Below are 18,200 nucleotides of genomic sequence, written 5' to 3' on the forward strand. Positions count from 1 at the left end.
TGTTTTGCAATTGCAACCGAAGTAACTTTAGAACAGTGGTCTGAAAATTGGCAGTTACCCTGTCACAGCCCCATCTGGATTTGTCCTAAAATTTACTACATGTCTCTATGATTACTATACTGTGACCTGATCTCAGTTTTGGATGTGACCTTATGTGGGTCAATGTAGACTAGTATCTCATCTGGTTGAACATTCTATCGTTGCTATGCTCAGTTCAAGGAGACACGTGTATACAAAACAAATACATGTCAACACACAGTAACAAATGTCAAATGAATGCATGTTTACTTCATCATCATTTGATATACTTGACCAGTTTATCTTTTTTTTGCTATTATTAGTAAGTTTGTTCTGATAATGAACTTGGTGTTGAAGTTTGTATTCGCGCCATAAATGAGTAATTCCTTATCTTATTCATATCGACTATAGTACTGATTAGTTTTACATTCAGTCCTACTATTTGTCGATAGGTGTGATATCAATGGATCTATTTATTTGATATCACTGGGCCGTCGGTGGCCGAGTGATTTGTGCTGTTGTACCCATATACGTCACGATATTGTGTACTATTGTCATCTCTATAAATAAGGGGCGAGGCCAGTAGTTCAGTGTAGGATAAAAAACTAAATTATTTTACTTTGGAGTGGGGGGTGAGCCATTTTAGCTGTCATCCTACAAAATCAATTTTGCTTTTAATGGATCTGTTTGTTCCTCTAAATGCAAATATTTCTTTTAAAAAACGTCGTCAAATTGAGAAATAGAAGAATTTTCGCTACAGTAAATGCATGGCACTAAAATAAACTCAAGTGTAAACAAAGGAACGTGTTTTTCTTAACTACACACCGATTGACTTTGATTGTTCTGGCCGAAACATTTTCAATTTAGATAGAAGGGGGGGGGGGGGAATCTGAGGCTTAACTAAATGAATTTAGTTTTTTATCCTACCAATGAACTGTTGATATCGCTCCTAAGATCTTGTCTCTCGTTCATAGACGGTACGACATTACTTTCCTTTGCGAAACTTGAATGAAACACATTACTTGTGTTCATACTACCCAATCAACTATGAAAGAAAAGTTTTACACGACAACGAGAAGTTCCTATTATTTTGAATCATGTTGGAACCTAACGTTTCAAAATTCACGCTTCGACAAGCTTTCAATGGGTAAATCCCGAAACGTTATATTAAACTTTCTTTGAACCGATGATGTTTATCTTACAAAGTCCACTCATAACAACATTTTACATATATTTTACATATATTTCATTCGTGGACGGAGGGGGAGTGGTATATTGTTGCCGTAAAGAGGCCGATGGTTTTACGTCGATTTAAGGGGTGACGTTAAAAAATATAGCACATGCCGTAAAGAGGTCTAAAGGTTTTACGACGATGACACAAAAACTAATCCCTATCATTAAACCAATGCTCTCAATAGGTCATGTTATCCCCTTTCATACCACCACGCTGACTATGAACATCCCAGAGCTATCCAAGGATTCTTACTTGAATATCAGGGACACTACCGTTAACTTCAAATGTCGCCATAGAAGAAATAATTAAGAATACACTAAAGTTTAACTTCTGTATTGTATAACTTGATTATAATCGCAGTGATTTGAATGTTTACCTCAGTGTACACAGCTTGTACGACAACATCAAACTAATTACAAAGCTACAGTTATCTAACATATCTGTGGACAAACACGTGTATCTGTGTATGTACGCTATAATATAACTTGAAAATTGCCCTTTGTCAACCTCGTTTTGAGATTTGAAGTGAATTTGAAATGTTGCGTTATTATATACCGGTATATATATATTATATACTGTTCCTTTTATTCGTTTATTTAATGACGTTTGTCAACATAATATTTGTCTTTTTCTTTGTCTCCCCCTTCTCTTATCATCTTATATCTATCTGCCTGTCTGTTTGTCTTTATCTCTTGCCTTGCGGTCCCGCTGTCCTTGTCTATATACATCTACCTTTCCGTCTTACTTCCATTCACCTTTGTCTCTCTGTGTGTACCTGTTTGTATGTCTCTGTCTGTCTGTCTGTCTGTCTGTCTGTCTGTCTGTCTGTCTGCCTGCCTGCCTGGCTGTCTGTCCGTCTCTCTGTCTGTCTGTCCGTCTCTATGTCTTTCTATATCTGACTCCGTCCCTGTCTCGGCCTGTCTGCTACTGTATATGTCTATGTTACTCTCCGTGTGTTTGTTTGTCTGACTATATCTCTGTCCCTGTCTGTCTGTCTGTCTGTCTGTCTGTCTGTCTGTCTGTCTGTATGTATGTATGTATGTATGTATGTCTGTCTGTCTGTCTGTCTGACTGACTGACTGACTGACTGACTGACTGTCTGTCTGTCTGACTGACTGACTGACTGACTGACTGACTGATCATTTGTGTGTCACTGTCACTCGCTGTGTGTCTGTCTGTATCTCCGTCGGTCTGTCTGTCTGTCTGTCTGTCTATCTCTGGCTCTCTCTGTCTCTCTCTGTCTCTGTCTCTCTGTCTGTCTGTCTGTCTCTGGCTCTCTCTCTCTCTCTCTCTCTCTCTCTGTCTCTCTCTCTCTCTCTCTCTCTCTCTCTCTCTCTCTCTCTCTCTCTCTCTCTCTCTCTCTCTCTCTCTCTCTCTCTCTCTCTCTCTCTCTCTCTCTCTCTCGCTCGCTCTCGCTCGCTCTCATTCTGTGTTCATCAATATGTCACAGGACGTTGAACGCATGGCCTTGACTACCTGACATGGCAAATAACAACGGTATAGACGTGTCGATCGCAGACAAAGAAGACATTGATACAGGAGTACAGGCGATAGGAACACAGCAAAATGACGTTGGATACGACATATCACACGTACAGGAATGTTTGGCTGAAAATAGTTGCTCGGAGCTTGGAACAGAAGATCATAAAATTAACGCTGTTCTAAAGTCAGTGTCCAAAGCAGTTGACTTACCTGTCGAACTCATCTCTCTAACAGACAATTTCTTCCAAGCAGGAGGCAATTCAGGTATGGCAGTTCTAATTCGCACACTCTTAGTTTACAGCGCCTTTAGTTTTTCAAAGTTTTGCTGAATCTAGTGTTCACTTTTCCTACGTCTTTCTCTATTCCAGTTGTGTTTAGAAGTTTCCATTGTTATTATTTATCGATACGACAATCTAATATTTTCTCAACTGTTGTTGAAATTGTTACAGAATATAGTTTGATGATATATCAGAACTCTTCAAATTGGGCCGCAAATACCTCCTGGCAGTTAATGTCAGAATTCTCAAACACCATCTTAGTAATATATATTGAGCTGTCTTCGTTTTCTTCAAACAGGCTTGTTGGTTACATATTTTAAAGGACCTTTTTATGTAATAAAATTCAACCTTACTCCAAAATGATGGTTATTATTGTTCAATAGACCAGAGTTTTACTTTAAATTTTCTCCGGAAAAACGTTGCATTCTTTAAAAAAAAAAGGAGTGAATTTCAAAATAAAATGAGAAATATCTAAAAACAGCTATGGTGTACTAGGAACCCCACATCTTACTTTGCTTGGCCTGAAGCACTGATGCGATTTGAAGCTAACTGAATCAGTTGTCTGTACTTTCTGGCATTTATGAGTTCACTGTCTTATATAAAAGAATTCATTTTTAAATTAACGGATATCTATTAATCATTTGTCTGTATTATTTTCTATTCCAGTGAGTAGTATCGTTGTCTTGCAAAGTTTACGTCGACATGGGTATGAACTCGACATCGAAGAATTCTACACAGCTGAAACGTTGCAGGACGTTGTCAACCTCGTCCGCGATAAAACATTTACATCCAAATTCGCAGTCAATGGAATAGATGTAAAATCAGAAGAATCGAGTAGGCGACCCCATTGCCTTGATGAAGAGTATGAAATTATTCCCTTGAACGAGGCTACGCCACAAACAATAAAGGCAGCTAGGGAAATGTGCATAGATTCGATTTTATGGAGTGATGGATTGAATGTTGCCATGAAAGTGGAAATGAAACGAAAAGCAGTGACGTCATTTGTCAAGACATTGTTTCACCAGGATGTTTATCGTCGATTTTCGTTCTTCGTTGTAAACACTAAGGAAGATTGCATTGCAGGCGTTGTTGTAAATGTAGATTTTAGCGAGGATGAGATGCCAACATTAGGCAGCTTTGCACCTTCTCGTACCCCTGCCTTGGAAGGTATGCTCAATTTCAAACGGCAATTGATATTGGATGCGAAAGAAGCTCTGAGAGTAGACACCCCCGGAAAGTGGCTATTCCAAGTTATGTCACCTGTTAATCGTGATGAAGCGCCGCAAGTGAAAGCATCCCTCCTCAAGCTAATGGAAGCTGGTAGGTCATATACATTGTAATCGATTGATCGATATGTTGCATGCTTGGTTGGTTGGTTGGTTGGTTGGTTGGTTGGTTGGTTGGTTGGATGGCGGTTTAGTTGACGGGTGGTTGGGTGGGAGGGCGAGTGGTTGATGGATGGACAGTTGGACGGACTCATGAGCAGTTGAACGGATGGAGAGAGAAATAGAGATAGACAGAGAGAGAGAGAGAGAGAGTGAGAGTGATAGATTGTCTGATTTATGTTATATTTTTAGTTAAAGACAGTTATGACCTTAATATATATATATACTTTATTCCCATTTATCAAAGCAAATATATATATATATATATATATATATATATATATATATATATATATATATATATATATATATATATATATATATATATATATATTGTCCATTCTCAGAGTAAAATTTATCAGCGACATTTTCTTCATTCTGTAGAAAAGCTATCATGTGCGGAAAGACACAACTTTGACGGAGTGATTGGGCTGTACAACAATGCTATGTGTCAGTGGGTGGCGGCTGAATCTGGATTGGAAGTGGTGATACGTTCCCCAACCAGAAGTGGACTTGGATGTACTGGTCTAGATTACTTCAAGTACAATAACTCTGATGATCTTAAACTTTACATCATGGCCAAGGTCATTGCTGACAAAGGTGAGAAAATAAAGCAAAGCAATATATGTTGACATTATAGTGACTTAACGCCACACAGGCTAGAATATTTCAAAGGGGAACATAGCCCTAGGAAATAAAGGTATTCTCATAAACGTTGGGTCATGAATATTTATTGTTTGTCTAATACATATGCATACCTGCTTTGTCTCACGAAGCAAGAGTGGACATAGATAGAACAACGGAGGTGAAAAAAAAAGAGTTTCAATTTAATACTTGGCAATCGCACTAAATTTATGTTAAATCATGGAACGACTCTCCAGAAACAACAGTTTATTACAATTTATTTCCTTGAGTAGCGTTCCCCTTAAAAGTCATTTGATTTGTCATGGACACATAATCACTTTACACTCTATATTTACTTGGTTATTATAATCATTATAAAGCATGAATAACATGTATTTCTGGTCAAAGAAGTTTTACCCAGTCTTGGCTAGCTGTACAGATTTACCATGTGTATCCAGTCTTGGTCACCAAAAGGTTAATAAAAATAAAAAAGTTACAATTACCGCAAACAATAATAAATTTTAACATTACCATTTGCTCACACGTGTATTGTTTTTATTTAGCATACGAGTAGGCCTAATGAGGCAGTCTAGCTAAGACTGTGAAGAAAAGTTGACCAGAAATATTTGCTACTAATTAAGTATTGAATCACGAAAGAATGTTCTTATTAATAGCATAATTATGAAAAACATAGACAATGTATATATATATATATAACTCGGTGAGTATCAATCTGCTAAGACAGTGCTCTATACCGCAGTGGCAGAGCGTAATATATATATATATATATATATATATATATATATATATATATATATATATATATATATATATATATATATTGTCCACTGTTTTCTATCCAATCAGAATGAGGCTTATACAGTATGAGTACTTCATGTCAACGTATAGAATTTGCTCTCTGATGTGCTATTTAGTACTTATCACAAGGACTCATAGAATATATTGATATATTATTCTGTATACATACTGCACCAACGATAAATTATTGTTCATCATATGACATATCAATTAAATTTCAGACCTTGTACTCCATGATTCGTGTACCAGAATACGAATGGTTATAGCAGAAATCCTTGATTTATCAAATAAACATGTTGCCATGGATACACCACTCTCTGCATTAACTGGAATAACGGAAGGTATGTTTGAGGATAAATTTGAAACTTTTCTTTTTTTCTAATCAAATATTTACTCCCTTTATGCTGATCAAATATTTTTAATTTAAGTTGAAATCTTTAAGGAGAAACAGCCTACCAAGAATTCAGGATGATTGACACACAACTGTGCACTTTTCTCTAAGTCTGACGCTGATTGGTCAAGACAACAGGTGCTATTTTTTCAGAAAACATAATTGTATGCATTTTGATTGAAAACGGAATCTCATCGATAAGAGACGTAAACAAGTGTGACAGTAAGCAACACTCTGAAATATTTACTCCGTCACGAGAACCGATATGACGTCATCGGATACACAATGATTTGTTACAATCAGTGACAAGAAAGATAACAGGTGTCACGGTTCGCGGTATTTTCTGACTAATCAGAATAAACCTTACACAAAGCGCTTCACATTAGACTGGGGGCTTCAAAGTTCATCATATTTTTTTTGTATGGCCACCTTTCTTTTACAGATAATATAGTCCAGGTGGTAAGAAACATACGAAGGCTGGGAATAAATGTCGGTGTACAGGAACTGTCCCAGGTCAGTAAACTGGAGTCAATCGCTTCATGTTGTACGATTTCACGACCTCCTCTGTTCACATTGGTAACTGGTATGAGAGTTGGTACACTGCAGTCGACGTCTGACATGGATGCCAACTTTTTAGACAACAACGGTTACGAATTAATACCCTACAGTGAGGCCTCAACTGCAGATAGAACCGAAGCCTTGAAACTCAGTGTCGAATTCCTACTCCAGAATGAACCTATGGTGGGGTGTTTGGATTTGGATGTAGAAGTCAAGCGAATTTTCGCCACGGCGGCCATCGCAGAGGTCATGTATAACACCACCTGTCAATCACTGTCGTTCTTCCTTCGTGACAAGAATGGTCACGTGGTAGCAACCATGTTGTGTGCCGATCTATTTTACCAGTGTTATCCAAGTTACGAGGGGATAGCGTGTCAACCATGGCAGAGCTATATTAACACAATGGTTACCATGGAAATATACTATAAGTGTATTCTAGGTGCGACTGCCCCTGGAAGATGGGCCTGTCAGGTGTTATCTGCAGTGCGGTCTTCAGAGGACTTTGTTTCTAAAACAGAGATTATGAAGTTTCTTTCGTCAGGTATTTTCATTTACTCCATGCATATTTGTAGTACTGTTATTTATTCAATGTATGTATGTATGTATGTATGTATGTATGTATGTATGTATGTATGTATGTATGTATGTATGTATGTATGTACGTACGTACGTACGTACGTACGTATGTATGTATGTATGTATGTATGTATGTACATTTACATTCAGATATGTTCAGGTGTTAACCTGACATTTCTGTATCTCGCCGATATTTCCTTTGAAAAAGAATATTTATTCGAAACGTCGGATTTTACATCTATTTATACGGACTGATTTATAAGTTCCATATGCATTTCAATGTATGTATGTATGTATGTATGTATGTATGCATGCATGCATGCATGCATGCATGCATGGATGGATGGATGGATGGATGGATGGATGTATGTATGTATGTATGTATGTATGTATGTATGGATGGATGGATGGATGGATGTATGTATGTATGTATATATGTATGTATGTATGTATGTATGTATGTATGTATGTATGTATGTATGTATCGTTTGTATGTATGTATCGCTTGTGTGATTGCTTGTTTGTATATCATGCATCCTACGTCCCCTATTATTTGACCAATCAGGCATAAACGATGATATATGTGTACATCAAAGTGCTGCAAATTAAATGTCATGAAATTGGTTGCAAAAGACGTGTTGTGTTCTGTGTCGAATATACTATTTCTTATAAATTGTTTAATTTTGACTTTGTATTAATTGTATATTTTTACATAATTTCAAATATAACAGAAGTTAACTTTCATTCTTTATTTTTTTTTCATAAATTTTCAGAAAGTATTCGTTTGGCAAGATCCCAGAGTTTCCAGCATATGTTTGGCCTGCACACAAACTTGATGTGTCAGGAGTTATCGGCAGAGTCTGGAATGGAAGTCGTTGCAACATCGTTTCCCATTAGAAATATCAAATTCAAGGGAGAGAAATACTTCGAGAATATAAGTCCGAAAGATGCAAAAATTCGAGTTATGGCGCGAGACTTCATTGACTGATGATGAGTTGTTGGATTTGCGCCCTCTACGATCAAGTGTAGCATGGCATGTTGAAACGTCGAGATTCGGCGGAACTTCTCAGATTTCTGGGAAATGACGAACGAAATGTGTTTTCAAAGGCTAGAGATTCCATCCCAGGTTCTGTCATTATTGTTATCGTATAAGTGGAGCCATAAACATTATTCCTTTGTTCCAGGACCAACTATTTCTATGCCAGACAGCCGTTTTCAAACTTAAATTTCATTAATCCTTATCCAAACTGGGCCTTTATTTAAAAAAACGGTTTTCAGAGTCAGTTTTGTTCATTTAAAATTTATGGTGAACTATGTTTCAATGTATATGTAAAAATTTCTCTATGTTCCCTACACACACTAGTCAGGGATTCAGCTATGAGTGCCGTAAATATCTAAACACTTTTCACAATTGGAATATAAATTGCATCATACAAAATTGTACACTTCAGTCGAATGTTAGTTTGTTGTTTGAATGTTAATGTTTACGCTTTGTTTTGTTATGCTCCGTTTTGTTTGTCAATAAACTACAATATGAAATACATAGTCGCGTGTGGCGCTCAGCTGGTATCTGTATCGGATAGACGAACTTGCCGTTGAGGACAATCCACTCAGGTTGTAAGCCTGCGACGAGTGGAGTGCCAACTACGGCGACAATACTTGTTACACAGAGTGGTCGATTCCGCTGTTTACAGTGTTTACTCTCTGTGCGGCGATACTAAAAAAACAGCTAATCTCATCTTATGTCCAAGATCGTAAGATGCGTCGTGTCGCTCCACCTGTCCGATTTATGGGGGCGCCCCATCACGGCGTACCTTGCAATCTACTCATGCCCGTGTGAACTTCTTTGTTAACTCGTTCTTCTCTCATGAAGCACCTTTCCGTTCATATCTCTTTGCACTGCATGACAAAGTAAATAGGCTAGTAAAAGGGCAAATGTGCATGCGTTTTGTTATGGTTGATTTAAGGTGGATGAAATTTGAAGCATGCATGCTAAGGTATAGTGTAATCAAAGTCAATAATTATGCAAATAACTTATTACCACCAAAATTATAATAATCATGTCCAATTTGTTATCATCAATGAATACACCAAATTATATGACATTTTTAATCTTGCATTCTTAAAAGATACCCCTTAATTACCAAATATTAAGTATGCACATTATTCATTAAAACTTTAAAAACTCCAATAACGGGCTTTATAGGATGTGCGTGATTTCTTATGATTGATGTATGTGCCAAATTATATGGACTTTGAAGTGTACATTCTCAAAATATAGCTCAATTATTGAAGATCATTAATCATTAAAAATTGCTCAATAAAATTAAAAGCTCTGTCAATAAGATTCATAGGAAATGTGTGCATTTTTATGGTTGATATATGAACCAAATTATATGAAATTTGGCAGCCTCTCTATTCTTAAGACATGGCTTAATCACTAAAACTAAATGGAACACGTGTGCTCATTATGATTGATGAATGTTCCAACTTTTTCTGACTTTGAAGTCTGCATTCTTCATATCTGACTTAATTACTGAAAACCATTAAATATGCAAATTACTCACTAAAACTATATAAACTAAGTCACCAAACTTATAGGACATATACACTTTGTGATGGTTAACGTACGCATCAAATTATATTGAATTTGAAGAGTGGATTCTTGAGATATAGCATAATACTAACCAGATTTTGACTGAATGCCTTCTGTAAGGGTAAATTCTTTTCATTTCGAATTCCTACACACAGTAATGTTGGAATACATCTACGCTATAGCTATCTTACATAATATATCGCTTAACTGGCAAATACAATGTAATTACACCAAATCAATGCATGTACCTAATTACATGAAATTTGAAGTGTGGATTCTTAAAATACAGCCTAATTACTGAAAATCATTAACTCATTAAAACTACTTAAGAGCTATTTTAACAAGACAGTTGTCTGATAAACAGAAACATGAAGTCCAAAAATGGTGAACGTGTCAATGTTATTATTGTGAGTCGAATTTGATGATTTTAAAAAACAACAAAAAACATTTTATTCAAAATTTACAGTGAATTGAGTAAACTATTAAACCTGGCAAAATCTTCTGAAAAATCTAAAAGTCCAAAATAAATCCAAAGTAACATTTCAATGTGTTTAATGTAATGTAATGTAATGTAATGTAATGTAATGTAATGTAATGTAATGTAATGTAATGAATATGAAACTGGTTCTGAAAGAAAACAGGCCTGGCCTGGTCTGACCCGACCTGACCTACTTTGTACTACTATATTTACCAGCCTCTTAACTGACATTCCACACCAGGTAGGTGATCTCTGTTACCTGTGTCGATCAATATGGCGACTGCGTCAGGTGATTCAGTACCCCTCTCTCAAGTCGACAAACGCGTACTCCTATGTGCTGTCAGCCATGAACGATATAGTTCGCCGAAAATCTTAAACTGTACATGTTTACACAGTTTTTGTGGAGGCATATGGTAGCTTTCAATATTGGTAATAAACTAATCTATAAAATCTTTGTCGTCTGGTATCATTCGTTGAAAGTGAAACAGATGTCATGAAAGTGCTTAAGTTAGTCATTCTTTTTATAATCCATTAAGTGCATATCTATCGAGAAGATGTTTGGTGCTCGACGGTGTTCTACAGAATAAGTAAATAACATAAAAGGGGACGTCACTCCAGGAAATAAAGCATTGTCATAAATTTTGGGAATTGGAGAGTTCATGATGCCTAACTACGTATTACCTTCAGTGAAAACGAATATTCATTGTTTAGCTATTGATATGCATTTATTCTGACTCCCATGGGGCAATGTTGCAAACTGCAAAGATCCCCCCCAAATATGCAGAAGTCTTAGTTCAAACTGGCCTCTGAAACCACACCCAATAGGGTGGTGTACGATTATGAAATTACTCTTCAGAACCCAAAGTTTATCAAAATGCCGAGTAAATTTAAAAGACACCGTGTAAGTGATTTGTATGTGTTATCTTTCTTGCGTCCATCTCAATTAGTCCCACTAGTACAACGTTTAATGGCATTTGCAAGCTTAGGTGAAATCTGTAGTGAGGTCACCTCATGTCCATTGTTTAATCACATTATTCACATGGTACAGGTAGAAACATTATAAACGTTAAACCCAACAAAACCATAATTCAAAACGATTTTTAAAATTCACAAACTATAATCTTTTCAGGTAGTAGTTGTAGTTAATAATATTGAATAAAACAATTTATATTCTCACAAACCAGAGCTGTATTTTTCGGATGGTGGTCTTAAAAGGTGCGTTATGGTCTGTGCTGTAAAAGAGGCCTAGTTTACAACGATGCCACTCCCCCTCACAAACGGAACACAAGTGCGATGTTATACGGTTGTGTAGACGACAGAATATTTTCATTTTTTCAAGATTTTAATTGAAGCAAGACTAACTGGAAATCCCGGGCAAATGTCAAGCGTAGTCGCCATGCTGTTACAATAATCTCATCCCAGTGTTAAGTTTCAATAAGCTAATTATAATATGATACCCCCCCCCCCAGTATTTAGGAACATAAAAAAAATTGTATCAAAAGTTCTGAAATCTATGCATTTCACTCACTGGTGGACATGTCTAGGGCTGTCTATTGCATTTCTTTTCTACGTACCTAAGCTTGTGTTCTTCGCAATCGTGTAGTATATTACGTCATCATTTACAAATAGTCCACTTCCGCCGGCGGCTATTGAACACCCCACGGTTATACCCAAATCATATAGGCAGGCATAAATATTGTGTGCCCATTAATATTGTGATATTTAATTACAATTGTCATGATTTACCTGCCTATCATTTTGGCTTTCTGTTTTCTGATCGATGTGTCAAATTTAACTTTTATATTAATGACATCTATGTTTTTGACCATACTAGTAACTGTAGTTCTGCAAAAGCCCTGGATTAGTCCTTCTTGGTCGACGGTATACGCGTTTCGGAAAAGGAAGGACCGGGACTACCTTGAATATACATGACAGTAATTGTAGTGCTCCATAGGTGGTGTACTCGACACGGTTTTTTCTCTATATATAATCTAAAGCTAGGTGTGCAATTAAAGTAACATCAGAAAAACGCAAATGGTATTCTTTTAAATCTAATTCTAGTGACAGTATACAATAGTAGATGTCAGGGCCCATTCTTGATTAATTATCATATTGACATATACGTTCAGCAATAAGACCAGACGCACCCCCCCCCCATAAACGAAAGAATTTCGCTTCTTGGGCGTAAGTGACATTCTGAAACCGCCCTGACTGAACCACGTGCATCACTTCTTCAGGCATGGCGACAGTGGCTGGTGACTCAATACCTCTTTCTGAGATTGATAAACACCTACTACTCACAGGCATTTGTTTCCCGAGTTATGGCTCAGAATATTTCTATCAGAATACAATAAAATGACGATAATATCATTAATATTGACGTATTAAACCAACACCATATGAAAGGGGTAAAATTACACTTGTTTGTGTGATCGCGCAGTTTCACTAAATGCGAAGGAAGACACAAGGTATGAAAGGCAGCCAAAATTACCGTACATAAACATGAACATTCAACCGGCCGTTGTACTCGGCAAACATTTCGAAGATTTTACCTTCCGTCACTTCCTGGTTCCCAAATTTAATAATCTTCCGATAAATCGCGTCGTTATTACAATCGGACCACGCTTACCAAAGATATCAACGGATTTCTAACGCCATGTAGTGGAATTGGAGCAGATAAATTTTTTCTAACTACCTTCCGAGAACGTGATTGGATATCGATGTTTACATGGTAAATGGAGAGCCGTTATCGGCTGTAACATGTGCTACTGTTACATAAAGGGACTAGGACAATATGCAAAATAGGTAGTTAGAAAAAATTTATCTGCTCCAATTCCACTACATGGCGTTAGAAATCCGTTGATATCTTTGGTAAGCGTGGTCCGATTGTAATAACGACGCGATTTATCGGAAGATTATTAAATTTGGGAACCAGGAAGTGACGGAAGGTAAAATCTTCGAAATGTTTGCCGAGTACAACGGCCGGTTGAATGTTCATGTTTATGTACGGTAATTTTGGCTGCCTTTCATACCTTGTGTCTTCCTTCGCATTTAGTGAAACTGCGCGATCACACAAACAAGTGTAATTTTACCCCTTTCATATGGTGTTGGTTTAATACGTCAATATTAATGATATTATCGTCATTTTATTGTATTCTGATAGAAATATTCTGAGCCATAACTCGGGAAACAAATGCCTGTGCTACTACTGTGTGCCATCTGCCATGAACGTTATGATTCCCCCAAGATCTTGAATTGTTTACACAGTTTTTGTTTGGATTGTTTAGTCAAATGGACCAACACTAACAATGGGAGATTGATCTGTCCTATATGCAGAACTGAGTGGCCTTTGCCATCGGGCGGGCTGATTCGCCTGAGAGACAATTCCCTCCTCAATGACTTGATTGATATTATATCTCAATCAAGTTCATCTTCACAATCATCAAGCCAACTCTGTGACCATTGTGGAAATATTTCATCTCATTGGTGCAAGGATTGCGATCAAAGTTACTGTAAGGAGTGTGATCGGATTCATTTGACTGCAAGATTACTTCAAGGTCATGAACGAATGACAATTGAAGCTTACAACCAGAAGAAACACACACGGCAGTTTAAGTTACTACAGCCGAGGTTCTGTGAAATCCACCCTAGTAGTCAATTAGAGTTCTACTGCGATAGCTGTCAATACTCTGTATGCATGAAGTGCACTGTGGTCAGACATAGATCACCAAATCATGACGTCATATCGACTGCAGAAGCCCTACAGAAGTACACACCAACCTTGAAATGGTACACTGATAAACTTGGTAGAGATGTAGAGAAACTAAAGAATGCCAAAGATGATGTGGTACAAATAGCCTCAGCCCTCCAGTATGATCAAGAAAAGGTCAAATCTCAAATCAAAGCTGCAATCAAGGAGGCCCATGCTGCAGTTGATGCAGAAGAAGTTAGACTAATGAGAGACGCATATGATCAGTACCGACGCAACGATAAGCAAACACAGGTGAAAATAGACCACCTTGGTGTAGAACTTGGAAGCCTTGACAGTATGCATTCCTACCTGACACATGTTCTGCGATATGGTAGTGCTATTGATATTCTATCTTCAAAGAGAGCAGCAGATGGCAGTCAACTCATCAGGAAGGACTGTGTAGCACCAGAAATAGCTGAGATCGAGGAACTGAACAAGGTGTTGGAGTTTGAAAGACATGATCAACCTGGGAGAATCAGAATTGGGCACGTGCTGACAAGATCGGTAAGTAACTTCAATGGAAAGAATGTATTATTATTGCTGCTGAATAATGATTGATAACATCATATGGGTAGACTAGGAATAGTAAAGATGCCACCAATCCATGGCTTCTTCAGACAAACATGATTTGTTTAATTCAAACTTGGCACAAAGTAGCCTGTTCATGGTATTAGTGGTACTCTGTTTATCTGTCACACCAAGTTTGTGTTGAGAATATGAAAATGTTGGGAATTACGATTTCAATATGTAAGATTACTACCATAATATATGCAAATGGAGTCGTTATGTAAATGTACACACATAGCGGAAAGGAACTCTGGAGTTAATACACTACAACGTCGTAAACCACAGGTCATTTTATAGCATCGTCCGAAATATTCATTACTTCAGCAGAAGTGTGTGTGCTGGCTTGTGAGAATGATACATTAAGCAAGCAACTGATGCATTCATGTGATAATTTATACGTGATTAGGTAATTTTTAAGCTACAAGTGTTTGATAATGATTTTTGGGGGTGTGGGTTACTCGCATATTTTCAAATCATAATTACCATCATTTCATATTCTCAATACAACCGTGGTTCGATAGGTAAATAGATGACAACGAGCACCGTTACAGTTTAAATATTGTTAAATACATGAGTAAGCAGTTTACACAATTTATACCATTCATAGTTTCTTGGTCTGTTCAAAGTTGTTTTATCAACTGAGGTAATGTGTTAAAGAATGGCAATGGTGTTTCATTATTCCTCTTTTGCTCAATCTGTTTTCTAAACATCCCTTTTTTCACTTTTTTACACATATACTGCAAGGTCATAAAAGTAATTTCATATACATTACATAAAAAACCAGTTGAACAGTGAGCAACCTCAAAGTAATAGCCCTACTGCCCCCACTTAGATTAGTGAAATTGGTTCAATATTGAATCAAAAGTGGCTCTCCTAGATCCTGTCCACTACGTACATGTATAGTTTGAAACCACCTAAGGGTTTTGCCAATTCAAAGTAAATCGGATCAAAACTGGTTCAGAATTTATCCTGTGCCCAGTTTTCTTATGGGGACAAGAACCACTTTGAACTCATATAACTAAAGTAGAATTGGTTTTGAATCACATGGACAGAACTGTGGTTTGGTCAGGATATCAGCTATTATCAAACCTGCAAACATGCACATGACTGATTTAATAAATAATCCGTTTTGTCATTAGGTGAATAACTATAGAATGCAGACACCTATGTATTATACTAAAGATGGGAACCCAGTATATCAATCCAATGGACTATACTACACGACTGGATATAGATGAATTCTAAGTACCTGCAATAACATTTTACCTCATGCTAGAGGGTCAAAATAGAACAAGTTCAACTTATTCTCATGAAAGACTATAATAATACATGGGAAGCACATGGAGCAGAAACTATTGTGTTGAACAAGAAATCAAATGTTCATTATTTTTATGAGGTACCTAGGTAGTAATATTCTATTTCAGGTACTGAGAGTTTCAGCTCAATGTCACCAAAACAACCACAGTTGTTGCAATCACCATTCTCAAGTTTTTTGTTGAAAGCAACCATATTGAGGTTACTATGTTGCTTATATTGATCATATAGTGTATAACTCTCTCCTCTTTTATGGTAGATTACAAAGTTGGCAGAGACGTGTGTCACATTTAAGGGGAAAGATACCTTTTGAATTTTTGGAGTTAAAAAATTTGGATGCTAAATGAGATGGAGTGCACATTGGTTTGCTTGATTTTCACTTATCTGTACAGAGTTGACATTGCTCTGAACTTAGGCAGAAGTGATGTACAAGACTTGCTTGGCAACTAACATGTACAACTGCTGACATCAAAACGTGGACGAATGGAACATTATATAAACAGAGAATATACACAACTGAATTAGATTAATAACACTTGGCTCAGCATGTTGGAAGTACAGAGATTTATACTACATTTTATCATTTGATAAGAACAGGTATGACCTCTTTACATAAAAGTTCACAGTTCACAAACAAAGTTCCAGTTCTCCTGGCATTCCATGTACACATAAAGAGGGTATGACACTGTTCCTATCAGACAATGGTGTGTAATACAAGTGTCTGCTGTTCCAACATGCTGAGCCCAGTGTTACTAGTGCAATTCATTTGTTTACTATTGAATTCCCTGTTTGTAATAGGTTCCATTTGTCCATGGTCTGATATCAACAGTTGTATCAACAGCTTCTGTTATTTGTAATTTTAAGGTCTGATAGACATTGCCAATTTCAAACACGTTGCCTAGCAATTAGTCTCATATGCTACTTCCACCTAATTTCAGATCAATATCAACTCTGTAAAAGTATTTAAGCCAACATATTTGATGGCATTTAACATGTAAGTTTTCCTGAAACAACATGAAGTCACATCATGCTCCTTCACCAGGTTAAGCAATTGTCACAGTTCATACATTCAATTAATGTTTCAATTGGGAAATAGTTCACTAGTTATTGAACTTACTCAGTGTATTTTTGCTTATGTACATTTGTGTAGACCTGATGTGTCTACATATATACCAAATAAATGTTTCTCTTTTATTGCCATCACTGCATTTTGTCCCAACAGACTTGAGAATACCAACTATTACTATTATGACCAATTAGGATGTACTTGTAATCTTGACATGTTTTGTTTGAGGAAGGTGGATCTAGGCATGTTAATTAAGATGAAATATGCCACCTGGATTCATGCACCTGTTGGTTTGCCATACAAGTGTTATTAAAGCTGTAAAATGGAGAACTTCATCAAGCTTGCAAGATTGGGAACTCCAGTAACTGATATTACAATAGATTCTATTTTGAAAAATTGTATGTATTGATAAAATTTCTCAGATAGTTTTGTTAAACTTTTTTTGCCCATGTAAAGTCTTATTAGTTAAATCTCATGGTTTGACAGAAATATTAGTGTAACCATGACAATTCAAGTTTCTGAACCAGTACACTCATTCATTTACTGGTCTATCTCGGAGACCTATAATTCAAGTAACTATATTTAGAGAAGTAAGCTTTCTCAGTAGGTACTGACCTTAAATCTTGACCTTCATATTCAAGGTCAAATAACAATATTGCTCAATAACAGACATTTTGTATATGGGAACAACATCTTGTAGGGGCAAGTGTCGCTTCAGATATTAACCTTGATGTTTAGAGTCCAATTGCATCTTTACCAGTAAGTTTGGAAGTTTTGTAAATAGAAATAGGGACATTTTCTGATAGAGCTTAAACCTATGACCTTGGCTTCAATGTTCAAGGTCAATTTGCGATTTATACCTCAGACCATGCAAGTTTATACTTTACAACTTAGATGAAAACAGTTGGAATGTTGCACATAATAGACACCACCGCAGTGAGTATACATGGACTGCTTAATGTACTTGTTTCTCCAGGTTAATTCATTCAATTTGCTGCTGTTATGGACACCATCATGATGGTTTATGAGCACAAACATTGGAGTCTACAATGCTAATTATGGT

At 36.7% G+C, this 18,200-nt stretch overlaps 1 protein-coding gene across 2 annotated transcripts in view; it reads left to right on the forward strand.

Moving 5' to 3' along the window:
- The window catches only part of LOC144445631 (uncharacterized), a 13,146-nt gene extending 4,241 nt beyond the window's left edge, over nt 1–8,905 (forward strand). For both annotated transcript variants that reach the window (XM_078135250.1, XM_078135253.1), the window contains 6 exons: nt 2,703–2,998; nt 3,679–4,332; nt 4,782–4,997; nt 6,062–6,181; nt 6,674–7,330; nt 8,139–8,905. In XM_078135250.1, coding sequence (XP_077991376.1) covers nt 2,734–2,998; nt 3,679–4,332; nt 4,782–4,997; nt 6,062–6,181; nt 6,674–7,330; nt 8,139–8,353 — 2,127 coding nt within the window. In that variant the 5' untranslated portion in view covers nt 2,703–2,733 and the 3' untranslated portion in view covers nt 8,354–8,905. The remainder of the gene's footprint in view (nt 1–2,702; nt 2,999–3,678; nt 4,333–4,781; nt 4,998–6,061; nt 6,182–6,673; nt 7,331–8,138) is intronic.
- The last annotated feature ends 9,295 nt before the right edge of the window (nt 8,906–18,200 follow it).

This window comes from Glandiceps talaboti, chromosome 14 (assembly GCF_964340395.1).
Source record: "Glandiceps talaboti chromosome 14, keGlaTala1.1, whole genome shotgun sequence".
NCBI lineage: Eukaryota > Metazoa > Hemichordata > Enteropneusta > Spengelidae > Glandiceps > Glandiceps talaboti.